Source organism: Apteryx rowi, unplaced genomic scaffold, assembly GCF_003343035.1.
Source record: "Apteryx rowi isolate R43461 unplaced genomic scaffold, aptRow1 scaffold_233, whole genome shotgun sequence".
NCBI lineage: Eukaryota > Metazoa > Chordata > Aves > Apterygiformes > Apterygidae > Apteryx > Apteryx rowi.
Genome location: NW_020448675.1, coordinates 47,543 through 74,360, shown reverse-complemented (window position 1 = coordinate 74,360; position 26,818 = coordinate 47,543). Strand labels below are relative to the sequence as shown.

The 26,818-nt window shown below is 37.0% G+C and overlaps 1 protein-coding gene across 16 annotated transcripts in view; it reads left to right on the top strand.

The window, feature by feature from the left end:
• CDK8 (cyclin dependent kinase 8) overlaps positions 1–26,818 on the top strand; it is an 84,164-nt gene that overhangs the window by 46,907 nt on the left and 10,439 nt on the right. For 11 of the 16 annotated variants that reach the window (XR_003253518.1, XM_026065873.1, XM_026065874.1 and 8 more), the window contains 5 exons: positions 10,792–10,849; positions 13,634–13,765; positions 16,189–16,332; positions 19,087–19,156; positions 20,235–20,307. Coding sequence is in view for 15 of the 16 variants with exons in the window: in XM_026065873.1 (XP_025921658.1) it covers positions 10,792–10,849; positions 13,634–13,765; positions 16,189–16,332; positions 19,087–19,156; positions 20,235–20,307 (477 nt within the window). In the remaining variant the exon portion in view is untranslated. Of the gene's footprint in view, positions 1–472; positions 732–4,085; positions 4,181–10,791; positions 10,850–13,633; positions 13,766–16,188; positions 16,333–19,086; positions 19,157–20,234; positions 20,308–26,818 lie in introns of those variants that run through there. The other 5 variants (XM_026065877.1, XM_026065883.1, XM_026065884.1 and 2 more) reach the window with 4 other exon arrangements.

The following is a 26,818-nucleotide window of genomic DNA, read 5'->3' as shown; positions in this document are numbered from 1 at the left end:
CCCTGGTTCTCGGCGGGGGACTTTAACCATGCTGATATCTGCTGGAGGAACAACACAGCAAAGCACAAGCAATCCAGGAGGTTCCTGGAGAGCATTGATGATAACTTCCTGGCACAGGAGATAGAGGAATCAACAAGGAGAGGTGTGCTGCTGGACCTTGTACTAAAAAACAAGGAAGGGCTGGCTGGAGATGTGAAGTTTGGGGGCAGCCTTGGCTTCAGTGACTGTGAGATGGTGGAGTTCAGAATCCTGCGGGGAAGAAGCAGGGCAAAAAGTATGATCACAACACTGGACTTCAGGAGAGCAAACTTTGGCCTCTTCAGGGACCTTCTTGGAAGAATCCCATGGGATAGTGCCCTAGAAGGAAGGGGAGTCAGGAGAGCTGGTTAATATTCAAGGATCACTTCCTCCAGGCTCAAGAGCAGTGCATCCCAATGAGCAAGAAGTCGAGCAAAGTGGCAGGAGACCTGCATGGATGAGCAAGGAGCTCCTGGCAAAACTCAACCAGAAGAAGGAAGTGCACAGAAGATGGAAGCAGGGACAGGCATTATAGGAATATTGTCCGAGTATGCAGAGATGTAACTAGAAGGACCAAGGCCCATTTGGAATTGAATCTGGCAAGGAACATCAAGGACAGCAAGAAGGGCTGCTTTAAATACATCCGTAACAAAAGGAAGACTAGGGAGAATGTATGCTATGTAACCATCAGATACCTTATAGACACAACACAAGTGAGTATTTAGGGAAGTAAAATGTAAATGAAACTATGCGCTCATTAATGGTGTGGCTAAGATTCGCAAGCCTGCTGTCATTTACCCTTTGATCTTTAGTGTTTATTTAGTGAGATACTTTTCACTTGTATCTGCTGCAGACCTGTCATACACAAGAAGCAAAGCTGCTAGAGTATTTTTTTCCTGAGACTACGTTGTTGTAGACCAAATAGTTTGTAACCTGTGATCCCAGATGATTTAACAGGTAATGAATGATCTTACTGTTGCAAAGGGGAACTGCAAACCTGAGGCCAAAAGTAACTTGTAGTTTTCTTCGTATGGTTATAAATGCTGTTGTGAAGACTACTGCTTTTGTGTTCTCCCTTCTCCTTCCCTTGTAGCCCTTCAAGTGCTAGAGGGAATGTTTCAGGACTGATCTTTATAAACACTTATGGACTTCATATTTACCTTACAAGATAGGAAATGGAAGAAGGCTCTTCAGTGTCTTCAGAGTAAATGTCACTGTACTGGCTTTAAAGAATTTTCTTTGTTCAGTGGAACATACATTTAGTAACATTACTAGAAGCACACTCGTGTGCTTATTGCATGCTGAATTCTAAAATTAAAACAAGATGGTACTTTAGAGCTTTATATAGGAGAGATGACAATGTTGCTGCTATAGTCTCTATAAAAATAACTGAAAAAATACAAAATGTGTTGTGTGTTCAGTAATGAAAAGTCTTTATGTTGGTGTCTCAATATTGTGTGCTTTTAGCCTGGTTTCTTAAGGAAATAAAGCTTACGTGGGTGTGCTATTTTCTTCCAGTTCCCCCATATAACCTTTGTATCAGTTAGCAAATTTCAAATACATTTGGTAAAAGGATAAAGTATCAAAGATGTCAAGTTCACACAAGCTTTGTGAAAAGTAGAGATCAAATGGAGGAGAAGATGCATTCTGAGAGAAATGCATTGAGAACTGTACCGGGGTGCCAGTTTGGCTCCTCTTCACTCTGAACATAGYGGTTAACTGGCCATTTATAGCACACACCCCTCTCTACTGGCTCTGTTGGTCATCAGAATGAATGGCAGGTGGGAAGGGAGCTTGAGGATTTTGGATGAGGGAAATGGAGGCATAGGAGGGAGCTGGAATATGTGCAGTGGGAAGTGGAGGAGGTGAATCTAGGACTGAGACTCTTAGGATGCAGGCTTCAGGAGCTGTCCTCATCGTAGAGCGCCTTCTCTTGTTAAGGTGCTCCATACTGAAAGATTTCATGATTATTTAGAGAACAGGTGAGACCAAGTGTGTGAAAGAAACAAAAATCTCCTTTCAATTTATTTTCTTTCAGTGTAGGCTTTTAACAAGTATATCATATCTTTGCTCTTTGTCAGAAGTACTGAAGACTCACAAGTATCCTTTACTCCTTCCCAACAGATTGAGGGCTGATCAGATTAAATCTGTTCAAATTTATTTAAGAACTCCTGTAAACTATACCGAATGCTCAGAAGGGCCACCAGCCCATTTAAAATGATGCATAATGTATCCATTCAGCAGGATCTCTGAATGAAAGGATGGAGTGGCCTATAGGTGACTGATTTAAGGAGGGGGGAGGGTTGGTATTTGGGTGGGATTTGTAGCAAACCAGAAAGTAGGATACGCTGAAAAGTTTTTGTAGCAAAAATATGCAACTAATGCAAAAAGTTTGGAAAAATCAATAGATGTTTCCCAAGTATTATCATGATTAAACAGAAAATGTCAAAGATTTTTGTGATGATTGTTTCTAAGAATATGTAGGATGAAGAAAATTTTTTTTGAATAGGGGAAAAGTGTCTTGGGAGACTTTTCTTGGTTCACATGATTGCTTACAAAAGCAATACCATTTACATTCCATGTAAGTATATATTGATTCTTGTTATTTCTAAACATGAGAGGAAGATTGGACTATTAAGAAATTTGGAAAGGTTTATGCAAGTTTGTTACATGGGAAGATATAGGAGCTTCTTGTGAAAGTTGCCTTCATTTTTTAACTATCTGAAAAGCTTGAAGTTCATATTAAAGGTTCTTTCACCAGTGAAAATTGCTTAATAAAGTGTTTAAAAATGTGGTGTGCTGAAAGTCTTTAATCAGCTACCCAAAATTGTCAGATAGGTAAGGGATCCCATCACTTCATACATGTGAAACTTGGTGTTTTTAACCGGTCAGTCATGAATGCATTTAGCAATTATTGCAGCCATCTCAGAGTCCATTTAAACTGTTTTCACAAACACCTCAGAGGAGAAAATAAGTTGTTTCCAAAAGGAATGTGCATTAAAACTTGTACTTAGTTCATTCTGTGATGCATTGCAACAAATGGGGGAGGAGAGGCAGAAGAAGGATGTAGCAACTTTGGAAGAGGAGGATGTACAGAAAGACAGTCAGGTGGCCATACTCTTTTTTTTTTTTTTTTTCTCTCCAGCTGTAGTCTGTTTTTCTGAGTATTTAATTCTATGCTGTCATCATAACAACAAAAAAAAAGATTTGGAAGTTGTATATTTCACAACTACTTTTTTTCTGAAGCATTTAAAGCAATTGCTGTCAGAAAATATTCTACTGTCTTCTAGTCTCAATAGGTGAAGATGTTTGAACTTTGCAAGGAAGCTCTTCTAACAAGAATAGTTACTCTATTATTCTGTTTGGATTTCTGTACTTTCCCCATCTCTGCAGGATGACACATGTGCAGACACATTCTTCATGTAAAGAGGGCTCATTCCTTACGATGCTATTTTGTCAAATTTGGATTCGATAAAATACTTTTACTACTGCTTTTTTCAAGCTTAGAAATATTTTGACCTTTCTTACTTCCAGGGCATGTAGGTAAATTTGTAACTGAAGTAAAATGATGTATTGAGAATTATATAGGTACAATATAGGTAATATACTGAGGGATATGAGGATTTTTAAAATTAGTATAAATCTTATTTACCTGTTTAATAGCAAAAATCCTGCCTAAATTAGGTAAAAATTTTCCCAAAGCTTTACTTGTTTTCCTTCAATCTATTCAAGGATCTCTTGGGATGCAAAGCCATAAACTGATGTGCAAACTATCCTGGGTTTCTTTCTCTTCTGTAGCTTTAACCTTTTCTTTTATTACTAGGGCTGTTCTTTAACGTCATGGCTTTGCAGGATGTCTAGATACCAGATTATCGTGCTGGAAAAGGAGAAATTTAAGAATAAAGCAACAAAGCTTTGGACTTTTTTATTAAGCACTTCCAGAATATATCAAGGGGAGTAATACGTGTATAGGTATATACACACTTTTTGAAAGATAGCTGAGTGATCTTACTGCTTTGTTGCAGAATAGTGGTAGGTGAACTGGCTGAAATAACTTTCATATCCAGGTATCAAGTAAATACAAACAGAAGTATGACTTCTACAGCGGAAGGACACTCCAGAAACTTCAGATGTCATTTCGAACAGCTCTTCTATGATAAAGGTAATAAGCCTTAATAGCCAGACTGTTAAAACAGCTTTTGGCTCTGTTATGAGACAGATATGAATAGAAAAAAAATGGACCAGAAAGTTCTTTGATCACTAATGTACCTTTGGTGAAGCAAGCTTGGTCAATAAAAACCCTAGAGTATGATTTTGGCCATCTTAGATGATCAATAAGAATGGGAAGTTGAAAGTCGTTTCCTCCCTGATTTGTAATGGAATCATGAGAGCCAAAAGTGAAAAATTCTGCCTAAAGATTTCTTTCTTTGGTTTCCAGTTTAATTTTTTTTTTTAATAGTAAATAACCTGTTAAAAGTTGAGGGAAAGTTATTACTGGGTAAAATGCTGTCAAGAAACATAAATTGTTTAAAATACAGGAAATAGCCATAGTAAGTGTTTTGTCTGCATCCTGCTGAAGGAAGAAAGTGGAATGTCTGAATGGTTTATACTCATAATCTAGAGCAAAATGTGACAAAATGACAAGAAGACAGTTTTGATTATCCCTAAATCTGAGCAATTTCACAGTAGCCCCTGAAAAATTCACCTTATAAATTAGGCTTGCACTGTACAAATGCGCAGCTTCATCTAATTCACTCTCCACATGAGCGACACAGAACTTAATCTCTGGCATATTATTGTAAATATTATACATTTGTTCTGTGCACAAAGGTACTTTAACAAGAAAGCAAGAACAACACATAGACAAAACGCTGAAAAGCATGCAGTAATAACTTGAATAGACTTTGCAGCTTTTTTTAGTTATTCTCATCCAGAACAGGAGAAATTATGTATTATCAGTACAAGTAGAGCAATACGAAGGTGTTGAGAGTACTATTTAAGTGCAAAAAAAAATAGGGCTATTAAGGAAAATGGCATGGGTTACCACATGCTTTGCTTGTAAAACAAAGAGTAAACAAAGCAATTTTTTTGCATTGTATGAAGGCATGAGAAAGTAGGAGACTACAGTACTGCTGAATGCCTATCAACTTGTGGTAGCTGCTTCAACAAAATAAATTTAAAACACTGGTACTCAGCATTTTTGTTACCCATTCAAAACCATCATTTGTGAAGCAGAATTCTAAATTGAAAAAGGAGATGGGATTACATCCTGAATCACTTAATATCTAAGACCAGTTATGCTGCACAATTTCCTCTTGCATTTTATCCTGCTTCTAATGTGACCCCAGCAACCAGAGTTGTCTTGACCTATGGCTAGAGTAGCAAAACACACATGAAATATATTTGTGCAAAACTTTTATTATTTATTGTTTGTTATTACATTTTGAATGATTTTTAATGGTATATGACATGTTAGTAGATTTTTTCCTGCAAAGTTGATATAAAAATGTTTTTCTTTACGATATCCACATTTCCTTTCTTGGAGACTTTAGCGAAAGCCACACCTTCCAGCTGGTCCTGATGTAGTTTTGGGGAGTGGGAAGGTGGGCCTGAAAGGTTTAATTATGTATTTTCTTTCAACTTTAATTCAGTTAAGATCAAAGTGATTGAAAATCCTGCATATTAGTCTATGCATGGGTTTTAATGTATTACGTTGCCCTAAGTTGTCAGTAAATGAGTGAGAGTGACTGAAAGAAATTCTTGGAGTGCGTTCAAAGCATAAAAATAATAGTGAAGCCAACAGCTTTCATCAGGCTGAAACTAAGATAAGATATGGAAATGGTAACTAGCAAAAGGCTTCCCTAGCATAGATATGGCATCCCTACATCTTCTGTCTTGTCCAAATGCTTTCAGTACTTTTTTAGGCATGCATGCTTTGATCATTTGGATTTTGTTGTTGTTAGCTGTTACTGGTAATTTTAACAGCTCTGGTTTTAATGAGAATTTTATTTGGACACTTGAATCTGTTTAAAAAGAATGGTGTGACTACAGCTCTGATATGAGGTGTTCTTATAAGAAGATAATTAACAGTAAGTATTAGATTAAAATATATAACTTTAATATTTTAATGCTTTTCAGAATTTGTATGTTTTTTTATGAAGAAAACTTTTCGTATTTAGATTTAGTGCATGTTGGGGTGTGGGAGACAAGTTCTGTGGAGCCATTTTTCTCACTTGAATACTAGTGTTTGAGGTTGTCTTTGCTGATAATTTATTTTAAAGCCTCAAATCAATTAACAGATCTGAGTAAAATTAATGATTTTAATTGCGAATATACATCCTCTAATTTTAATTAAAGGAAAGAAACTGACTTCATAGAATTGCTGATGCTGTCAACTGAGTATGATAGTACTGGCATTTTCATTGTGCTACAGTGCTATTTAGCATTGCAGTAGTCAGTTTTGTGCAAAGTAGAAGTGTGATTGAATTATTGTCTTTATCCACAAAACACTCAAAGAATCAATTCTGATTGCTAAGAGTGCAGTAGGGAGCATCCCACATTGATGTATTGCGTTTGGCTTTAATCAGAAAATGTTTTGGTAAGTATTATGGTTACTTGAAGATTAACAGAGTTGTTTACAAACAAATGTACCTGAGGAAGCCCAGAAATTTTTTGAGTTACAGCTCGAGATAGGGTGTGAATTTTGCAAGGCTGGTTCAAAGCTAGTAGGTCTTTGCTGCACGTTTTTGCTGCTAGGAAACACTGACCAGAAAAGCGTGCTTTTAATCTAGATAGTAGGACTGAAGAGAGATGTAGATCTTGAAAGATGCAAGAAGTTGTTGCAATGAAGGAATTTGTTGCCTGGTCTCTCTGCTGACGTATAAGAGAAGAGGCCATGGGTGTAACTTCATTCATTGCATTAGAAGCTAAGGAAGGACGCTGCAATGAAAGAGTGAAACAAGGTGGGTTGCCTGGAAAGATTGTGCAGCCTCCATTGTCAGAGGCTTTAGGATCAGGGTAAACAGACATCTGTCACAAGTGACACAGATGGGGCAGATCAGGTGTTAGGACAGGCAGATGGAAGATAACGACTGCCTGAAGTTCTTCATAGGTCTGTGAATCTGTCGGTGCACCCTCTGTTTCTTTTAGCCTCTGTTTAAAATTAGCCTGTTTCTTAGGCTTTCTAAGCACTTTGCAAATAATGATTTAAATAAAAGTATATAAAAAAATTCAGTGAGCATCTTTGTTTTCTTTTTTTTAGTAGTAGGGATTTGATGCACCAGATTGGGATTTATCTAGAAATGAGACAGGAAGTCTTACAAAGCCAGATTTAGGACAAGATATGGTTTAGTGCTGTGCCCTGGTTACAAGGCCATTCTCTRTGAGAAGAAATTATTTCTGTAAGGCTGAGGTGGGGTTTTTGAATTTTGTTGCCCTTTTTTTTTTAATTCTATGCAGGTATCACAAAGGTGTTTTGTTAGTCTTTGTGGAGTACTCAGCTGTGCATTGCTGCGTGGCTCTGCTTGTTCACATTCAGTTTGGGTTATAGATCTTAACAGCTTTCTCATTTGCATTTGTCTGGCATGAGCAAATTGTTTTACTTGAAGGCAACAGTAAATATGCCTCTACTAGAACAAAAATAAGTGCTTTAAAAAGTTGTGCGTTAGCAGTTATTTTAAAGTGATTGCTGTTTCAAAATACTCTTTATTTTCAGAATACAGTATAAAAATTACTAAAAGAGTTTTGTTTCACTGCTTAATCCAAGTAGTTTGAATAAGAACTTTTTACACTTTCATTTTCTCTGGATGACACAGTTTAAACTGAGGTTTGTCCAGATTTCTCCTTTCTAATRTTTTTTCATTCTTCTTTGCAAATAAATGCATAAATTTCTAAAATGTACCCAGTTGCCCAAAGAGACAAATTTTGACGGTTGCTTTTTTTTCCTCCAGATAGTGGACTGAGACAAAGGTATACAACAAAAACTCCTGACCCAAATTTTGACTTCTGAATTGACATTGAATGTTTTCTTAGTGAGTCCTCAAAATGTTTTAGAAACACCGATACTGTCATTAGCACTGTTTTCTGGTAGATATTCCCCTTTAGGGATTAAATATTGATTAATGGTCAAGTTTTGGAAAATTCTTTCAATTAATTATGTTCTTTCAGGCTACCAATGTCATGGTTTTAGGAATGGGAACTTTCGAATTTAATTTTTTTAATATAACCTTCAGTTGTGATGTTGTACCTCTTTACAGGGATGTGATTCCTGTGATGCATAAATGTTGTCAGTAGAAGAATCTTTTATTTTAAACAGTGCTTTTTCAGTAAAGGGCCTTTGAATCTAGAAGGAGGTGAACTTCTATGAATGATTATTCAAGACTGACTGTTGTATTTTTGCATCTTACGGCTTTAGAAGACTTCTGCAAGGAATTCTAAGTTGTCTGTATTTTAAAAACTTTTCTGTATATTTGGAGAGAATTCAGATTCATTGAGTATGAATCAAGCTGTTGCTAACTATTGTGCCAAGCAGTGCTGTCTCATCTCTTTGTGCTTTCTCTTCTCATCTGTGCCTATCTCATACTTTAGTTAGAAGATCTTTGGGGCAGGAATTGTTATCCAGTGCTGTGCTGATTAATCATCTGGCATAATGGGGGTCTTTGTGTGAATATGGCTCCTTGTCCCTATCAAAATCCAAATAGTAAAATATTTTAAGGTAAAAGCATAATGAGGATGTTATAAGCATTTCTATAATGAACATTATCAACCTGGGAAAATGCAAGTATAAAATTGTACTTTAAATCAATACAGGATTTATCTGAATAATTTTAGAGCCTGTGTATCATATTGTTAACCTCTACTACCTCGTGTAAAAAGTATTAATTAAGCATGTAGCTTATTAACATCCCCGATGTATTGAACCAGCTTTCATAAACTATATGCATATTTTCTCTTTGCATCGCAGTGTAGCAATAGACCGGTTTATGTGGTGAAATCATGCATTTTCATACCTAGCAGCTTGAATGGCTTTAAATTCAACATTAACTCTGAATTTGGAGGTTTACGCTGCTTGTTTATTTCTAGGACTATTCTAAAAATGGTCAAAATTCGATGCTTTGTGAGCTGTGTGCCCACATCTTGCAGTTTTCCTAGTTGAAGTGATACTTGCGTGGTGTGTATGCCTTTATTAAAAAGAAAATAAAGGGGAGGGGGAAAGCACAGATTCTTGTGCGTTATCACTGATCTTATACAGTGCAAGTCTGATCTGTTGAGTTGTTTTTGCTGTTGGAAAGATAATGGGGTATATATATCTTACCTCCTTGAATACAGTCAAGCGATAACATTTTCTTCTGTCTTTAATTTGCTCTCAGAGAAAAGATGCAACATCTCAGATTCCTTTTACGTGTTTTGTACGTGGATTGTTCACTTTCAGAAATCCATGTTGGAGCCTTTCATAAAGCAGGAGTAATTAAGTTTCTCAAGACAATTTTTTGCTGGATTTGTTTTTTGCACTTGGTTTTATATTATGAGCATTACTACAAGATCAGTCTCAAATTGTGATCTTAAGTCTTTCTAAATATGTTTTTACCACAACCTAGTAGATCCAGCAGTCTCAGTACTTCAAAATTTCCCAGAATACATGTTTGGTAAATTACTCTTTGTACTTTAGCGATTTGGGATTTGTTATGTTAACTTCCAGATAGCTTAAGCTGTGTTGCTAGAGTACTTTTTTCTTCAGATCAGTTTAAACTGGGAGAACGAAGCTAGAGCTGTAATTCAGTTATTAAGTTGCCCCTATTTTGTCCAAGAATTATAGTACGAATGTATATTTAAATCACTACATTACAAAAAAAAAAAACTAGTAAACTTTCAGCTTTGGTTGTGAATTTCCTGACTCTTTTCCTCAAAATAAGTAATGCAGGTTTGATTCACTGTGTGGTGCTACAGTTTGAGGAATCTGTTCCTCTGACTGCAGAGGCAGAGATCTGAATTGGAGAGAATGGCAGAGAAAGTAGGAGGGGGGAACTGCAGAAGAATTGCATGGTTATGTCTATAACTGGTTGAACTCCAGCTCAGTTCTTTAACTCACCTCCTTAGTAAAAGCAAGAAAGGGCAGAACAAGATTTCTCAGTGTTTTGCCATCAAAATAATGGAGAGAAAAGCATAGAGACAGGAATGTTAAAGTGATGCTTTCAAGTTTTGCAGCTATCTGAATTGGTATACTCTTGCAAAGAGGAATAACTTAGTTGATGTTTCTCTCCAGTATAAAACTATGTGGTAATATTTAATCTGTATCTCAAGAATTTTCTTAATGTAAAATGTGTCCACAAACATACCTAATGACTGTGGGCAAAACATGCTGTGAGATGGCTTCCTGTACCCGTGCTCTGCGGTGTGCTTAAGAGAGGTGGGAAGGAGCGGTGAGAAGCAACAGGTCTGCCTCCTGCTGAGCGGACCTAGGTCAAGCTGGGTAGAAGTCTTGAAGGCTCGTGATTGCCTGCTCTTGCAGGTTAAGGACAGACACCATAGCAGCAGATAGTCAGGGAACATAGCGCTGAAACGTAGAAGTGCTGGAAAGAAGCGTTGAAGAGGATGTAGTAAGGGAAAGCCTGTGTCTGGGTGCTTGCACAGCTTTACTGTTGCATAGAAACTTGTCATTTTTATCAAAGCAAACTTGATTTAAAATTGGCAAAACAAAGCTTAACTAACTTTTCAGAGACTAATGTTTAGGTTTATCTTGGTATATGTATTGTATATTTATTTTTTTTTCCACAGAAACCTGCTAATATTTTAGTTATGGGTGAAGGTCCTGAGCGAGGAAGAGTAAAAATTGGTATGTTTATATCTTTGATAAGTCCCAGTGTAGCATTTAAGTTAGAATGTTCTGAAGGTGCAGTTATACCACGTAAAGTAGTTACTGTAATATTAGTATGTGCCTGGACACATTGTCTAAAAGCTGTTTTCTGAGTGACTGGCTTCTTGATATTAGACCCATGCACCAGTTCTGATGATAATATGCTGTAGCCTCATCTATGAAAAGTGGAAAATGTCTTTATATTTTGTTTAAATGGGGGTGTGGAGGGGTGGGGGATTTTGATGTAGGGGAAAAGATGAGAGCTAGCTAGGGGAAAAGGAGGAGAAAGAAATGGGATTTTAATATTTCCTCCATTTACCCCTATAAAGTCATGACATTTTCTTGCTGCTGCTTATAAAAACTAAATAGGGAACTATTCATTGCTGCAAAACTTAAATTTTATAATGGAATCAAAGGTGGCATTTAGCCTACAAAATGTTCTTGAAAGGCTAGACAGGTTCCTTGGAGATAAGCACAAGGGATCCTAAAGTCCAGAAAACACATTAATTCAGACAAAATATTTAGTAGGAACTAATGCTAAATGTTCAAAATGGGGTGGAAAGGTAGGAAGGACCCAACACTTTCCCCACTATTCTAACATTTTCTGGTGGGAGATACTGCTTACAGCGAGAGGATAATTTGAAGAACTTCAATTGCTTTAAATTAAAGTAAATAAATAAATAGAAATTAACTGTAGTCTAACAACGATAAGCTATACCAGGATGTGCATTAATGTGGCAGTGCTTTGCCAGCAGCCTGCTAATGCACATCCTACTTATATTTGTTATGGTAATGCAGCCAAGTTTGGAAGTTTTGTTTGTTTTGTTTTGTTTTGTTTTTTTTAAAGATCATCTTTTTCACTTCCCTCTGGCTTTCTTTTATAAGATTATTCTTCTGCATTGTTGCTCTGTATTCTTACTGTTTTGTTTATCTGAACTATACTGTTAATCACTAGTACACTGATTAGGGGTAGGATTTTTGTGGAGTGTTCAGTGCTGCTCTAGCTCTTCCCTCCCCTTCTGAAATTCAAGGAATAGATAGATCAGGGCTGAACACTTTTGCAGATCCTACCCTGAAAGCTTTTAATACCCTTCTGCGGTTTAAGGTTGACAGCAGAGATTGTGGTCTTCTATGTACAAAACAGGTACAAGGACAGCAGAAGTGAAAATTTCTTCCTATTACCTTACTCATAATGTAGTGGCTGCTTCCAAAACTGAGACCATAGGTCAGCCTCTGGGCACGTTCAATGTCAGCTGTGGTGGTGACGTTTGCTGTAGACAACTCTCTGTTAGTCATTGCACATAGACCACCCGTTTATTTCTTAACTGATAGTTCTGAATTAATTTGGGAGTAACTTAGAGCACAGCTAAATTTAACCAGACTCTGTTAATGGACAGGTGAAAGATTCTGTATCGTACCACCAGTCCTCTGAGCCATCCATTCCCAGGCGGGAGGGAGACCCTGTATTTCTAAGTGTGTTATCAAAATGTAGGCTTTGTTTTTTTTCTTAAGATATTATCACAGCGGGGAAAGATTGCAGAAGTTATACCCATACCAAGGGCTTCCACTTTTCCAGTGTAACTAATTTTTCTAAAAAATACATAACTGGTATTTAACTTAAAATAGTTTTTTAGGCCTTTTGTGCCATTTTGAGATATAAATTCACTTCTTCAGACAATTTTCCTTTTCATAGATATTAGTGACTTGATCATATCTTGAGTAATCTTGATATTTTAATGTAGAAAACTGTAAAATGTTTCATTTTTTAAATGCAATAAAACAATCTTAAATAGGAATGCTTATGGAAAAAGAAAATTAAGATTGTGGAGTCAAGTTAGAGACCCACATTTACGCTGCAAGTTTCCCTTAACCAGTGAGCTATAACATGTAGTTCTTTTTCTCTCAAAATGATTACTGATCACGTTTCCTTTGAGTCTCTCTCTGCACTCATTTATCCTGCACCACAGATTCCCTGGCTTTGGGGTTTTGGGGAGTGGGGGGTGGGGACACAGATTTGGTGGGAGAAGCTGTATATTTTAGCCTTGGCCCATTTGGTCCTGTATCATTTGTACTGGTAGTTCAGACAGCTTTCTAGGAAGGTGTATATTACCAATTCTAAAAAGCATTTTTTAATGATATAATCCCCAAAACAGAATTTTAAAATCGTAGACTAAATGGTATTTGGTACTGGTTATACTTTTAGACAGAAAATAAAAGGGAGGGAGATACTATAGGTTTAGTTGCCCCTCCCCCCCTTTTTTTTTAAAGTATGTGAAGGAAATCTTGCTACAGCTAGCTTCACGAGGAGGTAGCTTTTGTGACACATGCATGTATGTATTATAAATCATTCTAACCTTTGCAGAACTTGAATTTTGCTCACATTTAAAATGCTGCTTCTTGAAAGACCATGCTGTAATAATGGAATATTTTACTGGACAGTATCAGGTAAAATGAGTCAGGATTTACCAGTGTCCTGAGAGAAGTGAGTTGATGCGCTTTTTCAGAACAATGGTTAATTCCTTGTTCTCAGTGGCTCCTGTTAGCAATGATTTATAATGATATACTTTATATGTAATGACATCCAGTAACTTCTACAAAAACTTTAAGAAAATGACATATGTTCACAGAGTTTCTATCTGCTACAGTGTGTGTTTATTTTTTAGCACAGTGATGGTAGCACTAACAAGTAAACACAATCAGTTCATTTAAAAAATAATTGTAGTTTTCCTGAAATTTTAAAACATCTCTCTTTGAATTTTGCAGCTGACATGGGCTTTGCCCGATTATTTAATTCACCTCTGAAGCCTTTAGCAGACTTGGATCCAGTAGTTGTAACGTTCTGGTATCGCGCTCCAGAGTTGCTTCTTGGAGCAAGGCATTATACCAAAGCTATTGGTGAGTAGAATGGAGGACAAGTTACCGTTGTGTCCTTTATGCCGAAYGCGTGCAGGTTACTGAAGCTTTGTTACGTGGTTCCTGGGACAGAGGGCAGCAGCTGAGGTAAAGGTATGGTACTGATTTCTTGAGGGAACACTAAGCTTTGACAAATTGTTTAGTTTACTATTGTCTCTGGCTAGATATAGGAGTGAAGTATTTCATTTTTTTGCCTCCAAATGCCCTGTGAGGCACTATAATTTTATATAACTTTCACACAGGATTTTCGTAAATGCTGTTAGAGCTAATACAAAATATTGATGCATCTTAGAACTACTGGTGAAACCCATATGGTGATGATAAGGCACAGTGCATTAGTTTTATTGCAGGGTTTTTTATTTAGTTTAACAAGTACATGAAATAAATCTTAAATTTAGGAATATACAGAACGGAGAATGTGTTGGCTGCGCTGAAACTAAACTGTATTAGTGAAGACTAACACATCCTGACGCCACTTTTTTTTTAACTTGCTATTTACTTGGCTGTTCTGCCAAGAAAAACTACTGAATTTGCTGTGAGAAATTACTAATTTTAAGTTTGCTGTTTGGGGTGTGAGTCTTCAATGGAAGCTGTCCCAGGATAAAAGTTACTGGTGATAAATTCTGCTCCATTCAAGCCTCTATTTTAGCCTTTCCCCATGTCTTTCTCAAAGCAGAAGTGGGAACAGGATTGCTTTCGGAAGAGCTGAGGCCTGATCAGCGTCATGCAACGGGCTAAGCCGTGATCTGCCTCAGGCGTATCGAGAAGAAATGAAGCCCTGCTGGGTGCAGACACTGTTAGATTGCATGAGCTGCTCTGCTTAATGCTGCCTCCTCCTTACCACTGTCTCTACCAGTATGATTTTAACAGCTCCAGCGTGACATGGTTGACTCTGCTCTGCTTGACTCTATTCTTGCCAGTTTAGTGGTAACAAATCTCTGAAGGCAGGAGCCGTTGTGGGCTGCGGCTGCGGTACAGGGAGAGTAATCCAGGAACAGGCTGCAGTGGGGACCACCTTTAGTGGACATGAACAGGTTTTCTATGCAGGTGAGAGAGACTGTAGGGAAAAGGACTGGAAAGTTTTCCCCTCTGGACTACCTTTGCTTGCTAGTTTAAAAGACCTGTTAAAGGCGAGCAACCATTTCTGGGGAAACAGCTTTCCCCGTTTTGCACAACCATGGAGGCTGTACGTTGGCATATGTATTATTATTTGTGGGACCTGAAATTCTTTTGTCAGGCTTCACCATTATTTTCTTAAACTTGTGTCAACGTTTTTGTCAGAAATTTCAATGTTTTTCACTTAGATGTATTTTCAGCAACTTTTCTATTAATACTTTATTTTCTTTAATGATGACATGTATTTCTTTGTCTGTTCATTTAAACTGCTTTTTTATTATATTTGCATGTTCCTTCTCTTTACTGGCATTTTCTTCTGCTTGCAGCGTGTGAAACTGCACGGACAGTCGTGACCTCTAGCACATAATTTTTTTCAACGTAGATAAAACCTGACTGTATACAAACACTGAATGATGGGGTTATGCTGTCTGCATCACTTGCTTTTGTCCTCGTTCATGACCTTTTCTTGTTCATTCAAGGTTCAGTGTAGCTTTACATTATTAAGTCAGAAATTGCACTGTGCACACTACATTAGTAAGTTAGAAATTATGTATGTACATACTAGAAAAAATGGGAAAACAATGTGGGAAAATGCAGGCTGTCTGATTTTTGCACATTGGGACACAAAAATTAAAATTGAAATGATTTTTTGTTTTAAAAATAAAAGTGTGAGGGCAGGAGGTTGTCCAGAAAGAAAAGCCTATTGGTAGCTTTTTTAAAATGAATAGTATCAAAAAGGGGRTGAGGTACTTAGGCATGGAGCAATTGCAATTTTATAATTAATCTCTTTCTGCAAAGTTGTGTAGGTAGAATTCTGTTTATTCCAATATAATTGCTCTTCAGCTTTGGGGTTTTTTTGGTCATTTAATATTTTGTAAAGCCAGTGGCTGACTGGGGATATAAAATGTTTGGGGGGGAGGAAGGCAGCATGGAAGTGAACTGGATAGGATGTTGGTTGGCTCTTCATTTATATTTTGTGGGTGTGGACAGTTCCCCATGCATTTTGTTTAGTATTTTTCTTAAAATCACTTTCTACAGCAATAAATGGTAATACTTAAAAAAACCACCAACAACTGTATACTGTTTTTTCAACTCTTGTATAGTTACTGAATTGTATATATGTAACTAGTTTAAGGGAAAAATTGATAGTGTTGCACTTTTATAGTAGAAACCTGAAGTTTTCAATGCAGGGACCTCATCTGTCATAAGTTAAGAGCTAACACTCTATCTCACCAAAATGCTTTTGGAAGTATTCATTTGATTTTTATTTCTGTTCTCCTTTTTTAAAGATATTTGGGCCATAGGGTGTATATTTGCAGAGCTGCTAACATCAGAGCCGATATTCCATTGTCGACAAGAAGATATCAAAACTAGTAATCCTTATCACCATGACCAGCTGGACAGAATATTCAATGTAATGGGATTTCCTGCAGGTACATATTATGTTTTTATCACTGCTGTTCAAAGAAAGATACCTGTATTGTTTTCTTAGCGTATGAAGGCGGCAGCTGATCAAAGCAGCAAAGCTGTTCAAACATGATCTTTATTTCATCGGTTATAAAATCTAGAATGTAATGGTCATATTAAATATTTTTTCTTCGCATTGATAAGGTTATCTTTGTGTATACATGTATCAATGTTTTATAATGTAAAAGGATTGCACTTAATGGTGGATGAGAAAAGAAGGAATATTTCTGGTTTTCTTCAGTACTGATTTTAGATTTGGAAAACAACTGATGATTGTATGAAACCAAACAAAAATCTGTACATTTGGTTAATATTCTACAGATGTTTAATTTTTGCTAAATTAAACAAAGCATTTGGAAGCAGGGAAGGATATTTCATTTTTTTTCCTGGTAGAAAGTTTATGATAGGGAGAAAAAGTCTTCATTCTAAACCAGAAGAAAGAGCTAGGCAAGAACCAAAACAAATTACAATGTGGAAATCTTTTGTTACATTTTCCCCTCAGTGTTAGTCATATCTTGTTTTTCTACAGACTCTCTTGCATCTTTTCAGTTAATGGTCCGTCTTCTGGTGTTTATATGATTGCAGATGTCAGAATAAGAGGGGACTTATTTTCACTTTTTACTCCTCTTTCTGCTCACTGTTTGTGTTCCTTACAGTTGTCCATTCAGTATTGGTAATCTTTTTCCTTACTGTTCTGATGGACTTTCTGCTTCTCATCACATAAAGTTTATGCTCTGTATCTCCACCTGTGTGGTTCTAGAAATTTGTTCCTAAATTTGTTCTCATTTTTCCCCATGTCTTTTTTTTTTTTTTTTAATACTGTGTACACTTCAGTGTGTCTGTATTGCTGTATAAGAGTTCTGGAAGAGTTGCCTTCATGTATCAAGTACTTTCCTTTTTTGCTCTTTGCCTGGATTTTTACCCTTTTCTTAAATGTATTATCATTTGAGGCTTATATTGTTTTTGTACAGCTTAAACAGATGATACACTGATTGTTTTGTGGTAGGTTTAAGTAGTCCTGTCTAATGGTCTGCATTTGATTTGAAGGTCTTTGGTTCTTACCAAAAAGTATCATTTTTCATTTAATTGTAGTAAAGTCTTTTTTGCTCTTTATTTGACATTTTCCATAATTGAAGCAGTTTCACCTGTCCTTGTGAGGGATGGGGAAAAATTGGAGCAAGTGGAAAACAAAAAGAATCTCCACTGGTTTGTTGTTTATTTAGTATTTTTGAGCTTCCAGAGTTCTGTAATTGTGGTAAGTCATAGTAAAGATTTGACTTGAGACAAGCTACTTGTCCTCAGACTCTCCTTGGGAGTTGCAGAGCAGCATATGTTTGGGGCCAGGGCGTGGTGGTGGTGAATTTCTTGTTTTACATTTAAATCCATTTCAGGGTTTGTCTGCGCAGGGAAGTTAAGGTGAAATGTCAGAGCTTAAGAACAGCTGTAGTGGTTCAGAATGAGGGTTCGTGCAGCCCAGGACCCTGCCTGGGACAGTGATCCATGGTGGGTGCCTAGCGAAGAGTGCAAGAACAGAGCAAGAAGCCAAAGCCCTTGCTCAGTACACTGCGCCAGGACTCAGCAGTTCGTGGTGTAGGGGCTTTCAGGGCCAGAAATAAATGTCTATGTAACTGCTGCATGCAAAGTCATAGATTATGAATTTGGCATGCATTAGTTAATCCATTCTGGAGGTATAAGCACGCAGTAAATTACTATTAGATACGCTGCTAATTTGAACCTGGGTTTATCAAGTAACTCACAGCATGCACTTGTGTGCATACTCCTGCCTGTATGTGAACTTGTCACTGAGGAGAAGCTAATGTTCTGAAAATGTCTGAGCTTTATTTCATAACTTGCCTCTGCAGATGAGTTAAAGCATGGTTGGTCTCTGCTTTGATACGTTCATTCATGAGTAAATGGTCTTAATTTGTGTAGATGGTCTTATTTGGCTGTCAGATAGAGAACTAAGGCTTCTTGGCTTTTGATTGAGTACTTCTATATGAGAATTTATTATACAGAAGTTAGTGTAAGTCAGTCAGTCATGTTAACTGCCTTTTTTGTTACAGAAGTAGAGTGGCCTTAGTTCTCAGTTTGCAGCCTATCATTATGCAACAGTGGATTATAGACATTTTTCTCTCCTATGGCATCCACATAGGGGGTTAATATTTTTTGAGTGTGTTAATGTTACTTAGTCTAAACCTTTTGCTGACAAACCCTTTCTGAGTAGTTTTGGTATCTCTTTTAGGTTAGAACTAATAGATTTACACAGTAGCTCTGTGATTTTTTTCTGTTATTAAACACAGTGCTGTCAAAATAAAAATCTCTTAAAAATTACAGTCTTTACTAGAATTGTGTGTACTCCTATACAGAAATCATTATTGTTCCTAAGTAAATTAGGATGCATGAAGGACACAAGTAAAATGGCTGTCGTATTTTTCTTCTGTGTTGTCCTTATGCATAAAGCAATCTTCAGTGTAGCTGGCAGTTGTTTTTAAAAGTCCTTGAGTTAATCAGCACATAATTGGAATACCTTTTAGGTGTTCATTAGATTTATTATGAAAAGGTTATGGAGGAATGTGAGTCAAGGAATACAAAGATAAAGTAGCTGCAACATTAGAGAAGTGCAATGAAAAAAATCAAGGTTACAGAAATACTTTGAAAGCTTTTGTGTTTTACTCAGGGAAAAGAAAACAAAAAGTACTAACAAGTGTTGATTTTTGCAGATAAAGACTGGGAGGACATAAAAAAGATGCCTGAACATTCAACTTTAATGAAAGATTTCCGGAGAAACACGTAAGTCTGTGTTTATCTGAGCTTTCTTGAGCAAGTGTATTTTTCCTCTCCCTCCCACTCTTAATTTATTCTAGTTGAGGCTTTCTGTGTAGATGCTACACGATGACTATGCAATGGTTATGGCTTAGATTGGGAAGAAAGAAAAAGAAATTTGTTTTTTAATGGTGAACTTGGCCTATTGCATTGGTGTGACTCACAGCAAAATAGTCAGATGCTGACTGTAAATGGCAAGGTGGCATGTGTAATCACTGGTGTCAGTAAGACCCTGGATAGCTCTGAAGATTGCTAAGCATAGCTTTTCACAGCTGTTTCCACGTCTATAGTAGTGGAAATTATTCTTGTGTGATAGCTGCATAAAAAAGACCTGGCAGCCTGATACTGTTTCCAAAAAACTATGGGTATAATTGTCAGCCTTGGGGCCTAGGGTAGTATATGAAGACTAAAGAAGAAGACTACCTTAAAGTTTTGCTGTCACATTGCCAGAGTGGAATGCCCGCGCATAAGACCTTGCCACTGTTGCCTTGTTGTTTCCGTGCTGATCAAATTGAGATGTTTTTGGTTGTACTATTATATACTTTTCTTGCATCTGCTATGCTATTGCAACAAACCATTTAAAAACCTTATTTCTGAGCTTCTATTCAAAAAATTGAATTCATGGTTGTTACTGAAAAAACATGTGCAATGTTAAGATTGACTTAGTATTTCTCTCCATGTTCACTGGTGTTAGAAATATGCAGACTAAAACTGTCCAGACTGATACAGTAATGCAATTGCTGAAAGGCAGTTTAAATCCAAGTGATAGTTTGATGTCTGTATGTGACTTAAAAGTGTGCTTTCTTATGTGGACATAATCTGTCTTTACAATTAAAAGCATGTGAGGAAAACAGATGCCTTTCTGTATTGTTTGAATGATTTTTAAGCAATCTTCTGGTGTGGGTAGATGTGTTTTTTCCCTGCTTTAATGTATTAGCAGTGAAGACTAATCTATTCTTATTAATGTGTCTTGAGTACTAAGTAAGCTTTCCAGTATCACTGATTTGAATATCAGAAATTTTACTTTTTTTTTTTCTTTCTCCAGCTATACCAACTGCAGCCTTATCAAATATATGGAAAAACATAAAGTTAAGCCAGATAGTAAGGCATTCCACTTGGTAAGTTCCTGCATTTATAAAAACCAAAAACCTTCATATAAGTTATAATTGTTCAAATTGAGTGTTGAGCTGGTGCCAGATAGTCGGTGACTAATTTTATTTTCAGTACTCCCAAAATAACTGATACTTTGCAAACTGAAAACTGCAAAGCACTTCATTTTCTCATATCAGTAAAATGATTCTATGAGTCTTTCACTGGATTAGTTCTGGAATGCAGTACTTGAGAAGTTTTCAGTTTTTAATAGCCATGGTAAGTTCATAGTTGTATTTGAGGTGTTGCTGCATCTCTTAGGCATTTTGCTGCTTTGCTGCACACTTTTAAAAGCCTATTTTTATTTTTAAAATATTCCTGAATGCATAATTTTTATATATTCATTATTAAGCTTACTTCGTGCACTTTGCAAAAATGTGATTTGAGATTTGAACATTTTAGTATGTCTCCCTGGTTGCTGTATTCCTTAGTAGCATTCTTGTGAAAACTTCCTAGTTTATACAATTAGTCTCTGTAGCATAAATAAATAAATATGTATGTATGTATGTATATACACACCCACCCACACCCACCCACCTTTTTTTTTTTTTTTTTTTAATAAGACTCCCTTTAAAATTACACACTTGCTCAGCCCTGGAAGTACCTGTGTTATGTTGTTTTAGGAATTACTGAATTGGGCCTGTGTTTAAAAAACACTTGAGTTTTTTTAAATAAACTTCATAGAGAAAAAAGAATTTAATTCTCTCTGCATGGACGTTTCCCTTTTGTTGTTGTTTCCAACTCAGATGATATGTTTTGAGGCAAGAATTATAATATAAATATATTCATTTTTGGAGCTGGAGTGAGAGAGGAACAACAGGAGGTTTTTTTGATCTTGGAGATGAGAGAAATGAGTTGGAGAAAAAGCAAAATGTTTAAGAGGCCTGGTTGACTGAGGATACGCAGCTTTTGTTCAAGTCATTTGAAGCTGCACATATATCCAGTGTGATGATTGGACCCAAAGGTTCTTAAACAACCTACTTTATYCTGTTTAGTCCTTTTTCCTTTGTATAAATTTTGAGTCAGTCAGTCAAAGAAGCGCTGAGGCAACGTTCTTGTTGAGGCGTACACCATGAGCATTTTCTGAATGGGGGTTTCCAAGCAGATAGTGAGTTATATTGCACCCAGTAAATGTATATTCAAGGTTTAKATTTAAAACAAAAAAACATCAGGCAAATCAAGTAATCATTGCAGGTAGTTACCTGAAGGTTGTATGATTATGCATCATTTACTGTGAAGCGTATCCGCTCTCTAGAGTTAAAATAAAATTTGGTGTAAATACCAAAGATATGTTAACAGAAACAGGGAAACAAGTCCCCTCTGGTAGACAGAGGAGGAATTGAACTGTTGTGGGTGGTTGTTGTTGTTGGTTGTTGTTTTTAACCCTAGCAGAATTGGAAGCTCACTTTTATATGTTGCTGGGCAGCCAGTATATTTATGTGTAATACTAATCAGCTTATGGTGGTATGAAAAGAACTGAAGAGCCTTTATACACAGGCAAAACAGAGCCCATCCCATTTTGCCCATATACAATCCAGTTTTTACCATGCAGCTATTTATAACAGAGCTTCATAAATGCATTTTTAGTATTTACCAAGATGTTCATATAATATTTTCATATGAGAATATGTGCTTTTTAAGATATATTGGGTATAGCAGGTAGATAATATCTAATATTCCTATCAAAATATACATAACATTTGTGGAAATTATTATTAAGTAATTCAGTAAGCAAAAGCAGTGGACATGGAGTATCTATTGAATATGGTATTTCAAATAGAATGGAATTTGGATATAAAAACTCATCCTTGGACTTTCAGTGAAGCAAATTAACAGAGCGAATTTGCAAATCTTTCTCATCTACCACTCTAGGCAGATGTTCTCTGAAATTATATTTATGTAAGCATAAGTACTTACCTTTCTAATTCCACCTTCTTCTTTGAGAACAAACGTGCTGCCTGTCACCTCCAGATTTGACTTCTGACATATTTAGAGTCCAAATCTCTCAAAATTAACCTTACATGGCTGTACTAAAATCCGGAAGTGGCTAACTATTACTAGTAATGGATAGCTGAGAAAAATCTAAGTCAGTTCTGCCTATTAAAATCAGTTGCAGTAGACTTTTATATCATAGTTGGGCAATCTGAGATAAAAATCTGATCTATGCAAAAATCTGCCTAACATTGCCAGTCACTAAGTTCCTTCCCCCTCTACCCGTTCCTCAACTATTTCTCATACTTTGCTGGAAGCAACAGAGTTCGTTTTTAATTCTTCTGCGTAGCTCCCGACATCTGTTCTCCCTCTGACAGCTTCTGTAGTACAGTTAGGTATTTTCTGTACAAAATTCAGTAATACATTGAGAATGTAATATTAAAAATGTCGAGGCAGCTTTAAAAAAGTTTAAACATCACAGGAAATACTGTAATACCTCTGTTTATCTTAATATTTAATTTAAAAATCTCAATTTTAAACCTTCCTGAAGTGGCTATGCCACTCTCCAGTCTGCTGTGAACCTCTTGCCATCAAGCTTAGGTAAAATTTACTGGGTTTGCTATGCATCTTGGCAGACCATAAAAAAAGTCTGTCTCTCAACTAATGTCTTTTAAGAGCTGTGAGTGCTCTGGCCAAACTGATCTGCAATTTCTCATCTGGTTTCCCAATCTTGCAAGTTTAGAAATCCTTTTTAGTAAAACAGCAACGTTGGACACAAAATAATTACATAAAAATAGGTTAAAACGCTTATTACAGGGTTTTTTTCCCCTGTGGTATCAAAGCAGGATGACTGTTTGAAGGTCTTCAGTATTTTTATTCAATATGCTTGGATTTATACCAAAAAGCAGTGGTCACATTAAAATGCAAAATCAAGGAATGCTGCCCTTTTCCATAGGACAGGGGCTAAAATCCTACTGGAAACCTTGCAAGTGAGAACATCAGTGGCATTGCATACTTAGTTCATAACTGAAAATTGAACTCTTCAGGAATTGCTCCCATGACAGCCTCCCTCTTTGCTCCTTTTCTGCTTGGTGCCGGAAGCTGGGATGTTCTCCGTGACAGGGCTGCCTGTGGCTGCCGTACAGCTGGATATTGTGGGGTCCAGTGTTTCGTAGTGTGTAGCCCTATCGGTCCGCTTTGTTTTAGAATTGAGCTTTTGATACAGGTTGGATAGTTGTTGGACTGAAACTTGCTATCCTCTTTTAAAACAGATTTCAAGTTGGCTCCTATCTGAAAAAAACAGTGTCATTCTCTCTCTCTTTCTCTCCCTCTACCTGCTCCTCTTAGGCAGACACTGGGCACGTGGAAGTACAGTGGCGTTTTGAAACAGGCCTTGCCTGCTACCCTTCTGTCCTTGGCCATGTCTGTTGGTACCAAAGAGGAGGACCATGATGGGAGCTGGATGTACACCCCTGATTGAACACACTGCGCCCACCACAGTTAGCTCACCCACTGAGTCTGCTTTGGACCTCTGCCCACCTCCCCTCAACAACACCAATATTGAGGGAGCTAGTCTCATGCAAAAGTGTGGATGCAAATCTATCATTGGCACTCAAGCTAAAAAATAGAGTATTTAATAGCATGGACATAGTCGTGTTCTTTCATGGCTATGGGAGTGGGAGAGATGTTCTGTCAAGTTTGTGGTTAATTCTAATTAGATCCTCTTAGGTTTCTACTGCTGTCAGAACCATTCTGCTGAAAATCAGGTTGCATTACAAAAGCTTGGTCTTTCCTAAGTATCTTCTCAGGACTCTGTTCAAAAGCTGTTAAAATTGTAAGGTGTCTTAGGTTTGTAGCCTCATGGTTTGAGGCTGAGCTGAACTGTAGAGGAATTAGTTAAATCCCTCTATCAGAGCCTGAAGTGGTTCAGTGCATCTCTTGCTACCAGTTCCTCTAGAGGTGCTCCGAGATCTTACTCTTTCGGAAGCTGTCTCACTGCCCCATAAAGCTCTGGATAGAAACAAATAAAACACTTTTTTTCTTGCATCCATCTTCAATTATGAAGTATCCCAAAACTAATAATTTCAGGACTGGTAAATCTCTAGATTGTTGTGATTGCTGATGATGAAATGTTTTGATTTCCCAACTCGATTTAACCAGAATTTTTCCTTCTTTACTGACATTCATGCACATGATCCCTTTTCACATGCAGAACTTATGTTACATGGGACAACTTTGGTTCCTTCCTGCTTTTCCTGCTTACATTTTTTTCTACTCTTTCTCCTCTTCTGATTTTTTTTTTCTATTTATGTGTTTATGCCTTATAAAATGAGCACCCAGCTGCTGCTCCTTTTTAATTGAGTGATGCTTCATCTTCTGCATGGTTACAGCGGTCCATATCAAGTGCAGAGTGATGGTCCCATTGCTGACAGTATGCCATCACAAAGTTGTATAAAATACACTGCATTTAGCCAGGTGATCTTCTAGTCTTCCAGTTTCTACTAGAAAATATTTGTAGTAATAGGTAAAAGATTCACTTCTATGCTCTTAGGTGCCCTGAACATGGGAGCAAAGTATGAGTTTTGATCCCTCCCATGTGGTGATGGTTGCACAGTCATTAATCTTTTCTCGTGATTTCTGTTTTCTCTTGCTGACTGTGACCAAGTTTATTCACGTATTGTCAATATGTGATGGATGGCTTTATAACCTAATTGCCAGAAGAGCTGCCAAAATTTTGCTATTATTTTTTGCTTTTGTTATGTTATTCAGCACATTGGCAATCTTTTTCCCTTTTTCTTTCCCCTTTTTTGGCTCCTGGGATTACTTTTGAACGGTTTGAGAGACCAAGAATTGTTCTATTCAAGCTGATACTCTACAAAAAACACATGCAGACTCAGAGAGCTGAAAATTCTTATTGTGAGTCCTTGCTGATGATGCAAAAGCAAAGCTGGATTGATGGTGTTAATACATATTTATTATGCTCTTAACCCTGTGATTAAAATTAAGGCTGAGGAGAGGAAGTGTACTTTCTAACTCCAGCTGTGTGCAGCATAGAGGTGTGCACCTTTGTTGTGTATGCTCACCTAATAGCTAGTGGAAGGAGATGACCAGCTCATACATAGACCATGACATCGTAGATCTTTATAGAAAGGTGAATTTCATCCCCTAAAAAGTATGAAGACTAAATGTGAAATGAATGCTGTTTTCACATGTAGTTTTCACCCTTCTTGTTAGATCCATGCTTTTTTTTTTTTTTTTTTTTTAAAAAAGGCAGTAAACTGAAAGCCTAGCATTCCTTTTAAAGAGCAATGTCAAGGACAATATGTCATGGTTTAGTTTTACATTGGATGCTGTATTCTGTGGCAAAACATGAAGATTCACTGTTTATCATTGTGTTCTGCAGAGTATCTGAAGATCATCTAATTCTGCCCGTATATGTTGCTTTTCACAAAGTAACTGTTGGTGGACAGGGAGAAATATGTGCATGTGCACCAGATCTTTTGAATAAGAGGCACTTGGCTTTTAGAATGCATCACTGCTATTTCAGTGCTCAAGTTAAATAAAAAAAATCACTCCGGTCTGCTATTCTTAAAACAGAGAAAAAATATTGACAGGTTTGGAGAGAGCGTGACATTTCTAATGTGTTTTTACTGAAAATCACTGTTGAGATGTCACAGTGACAAATGTATAAAGCTCAGCCACCCTCTGATATGTTCGTGTATGTGCAAAATGAGAGTAGAACAGTAAAAACAGTACTATAATTGTTTTTAGAATTGCCTCTTAATCTTTCATGTTGTGCTGAATTTAGACTTCGTGTCTGCTGGTGTTACTTGAAGTTGCTCAGGATGAGTTTCTGGCTATGTATCCTMCTCATTCCTCATAGTGCATACTTCTAAGTAGCAATATTTGTTACTCTTTTCATATAAATTTTTCATTTCACTTTGGCTAGGTCAGTGTGCTTTTTTAAATTCTCACCTACATGTATTACCTTAAGATTTTTTTCTCTGCTGCTTATTACTGAAGCATTTTGTATGCTTTTTAAAAAAGTCGGGTATGGGACAAATACCAAGTGTGCTTCTTAGCCCTCAGTTAACACTTCCCACCAGGGTAAGAGGTGCTTTCTCAAAGGATAAGGTTTTGCTGGGTTTTTAGTTGAACTGAGTTCAACTAGGTATTTTGTAAAATATTTTATTTTGCATTGTCTTCTGCATATTCATACTTCATGGAAGGCTAAGTCCCATTTGGAATTAAATCCAGCAAGGGATGTCAAAGACAACAAGAAGGGCTTCTTCAAATACATCAGTAGCAAAAGGAAGACTAAGGAAAATGTGGGCCCGTTGCTGAATGGGGTGGGTGCCCTGGTGACGAAGGATGCAGAGAAGACAGAGTTACTGAATGCCTTCTTTGCTTCAGTCTTTACTGCTCAGGCCAGCCCTCAGGAACCCCAGACCCTAGAGGCAAGAGAGAAAGTCTGGAGAAAGGAAGACTTTCCCTTGGTCGAGGAGGATCGGGTCAAAGATCATCTAGGCAAACCTGACACCCACAAAT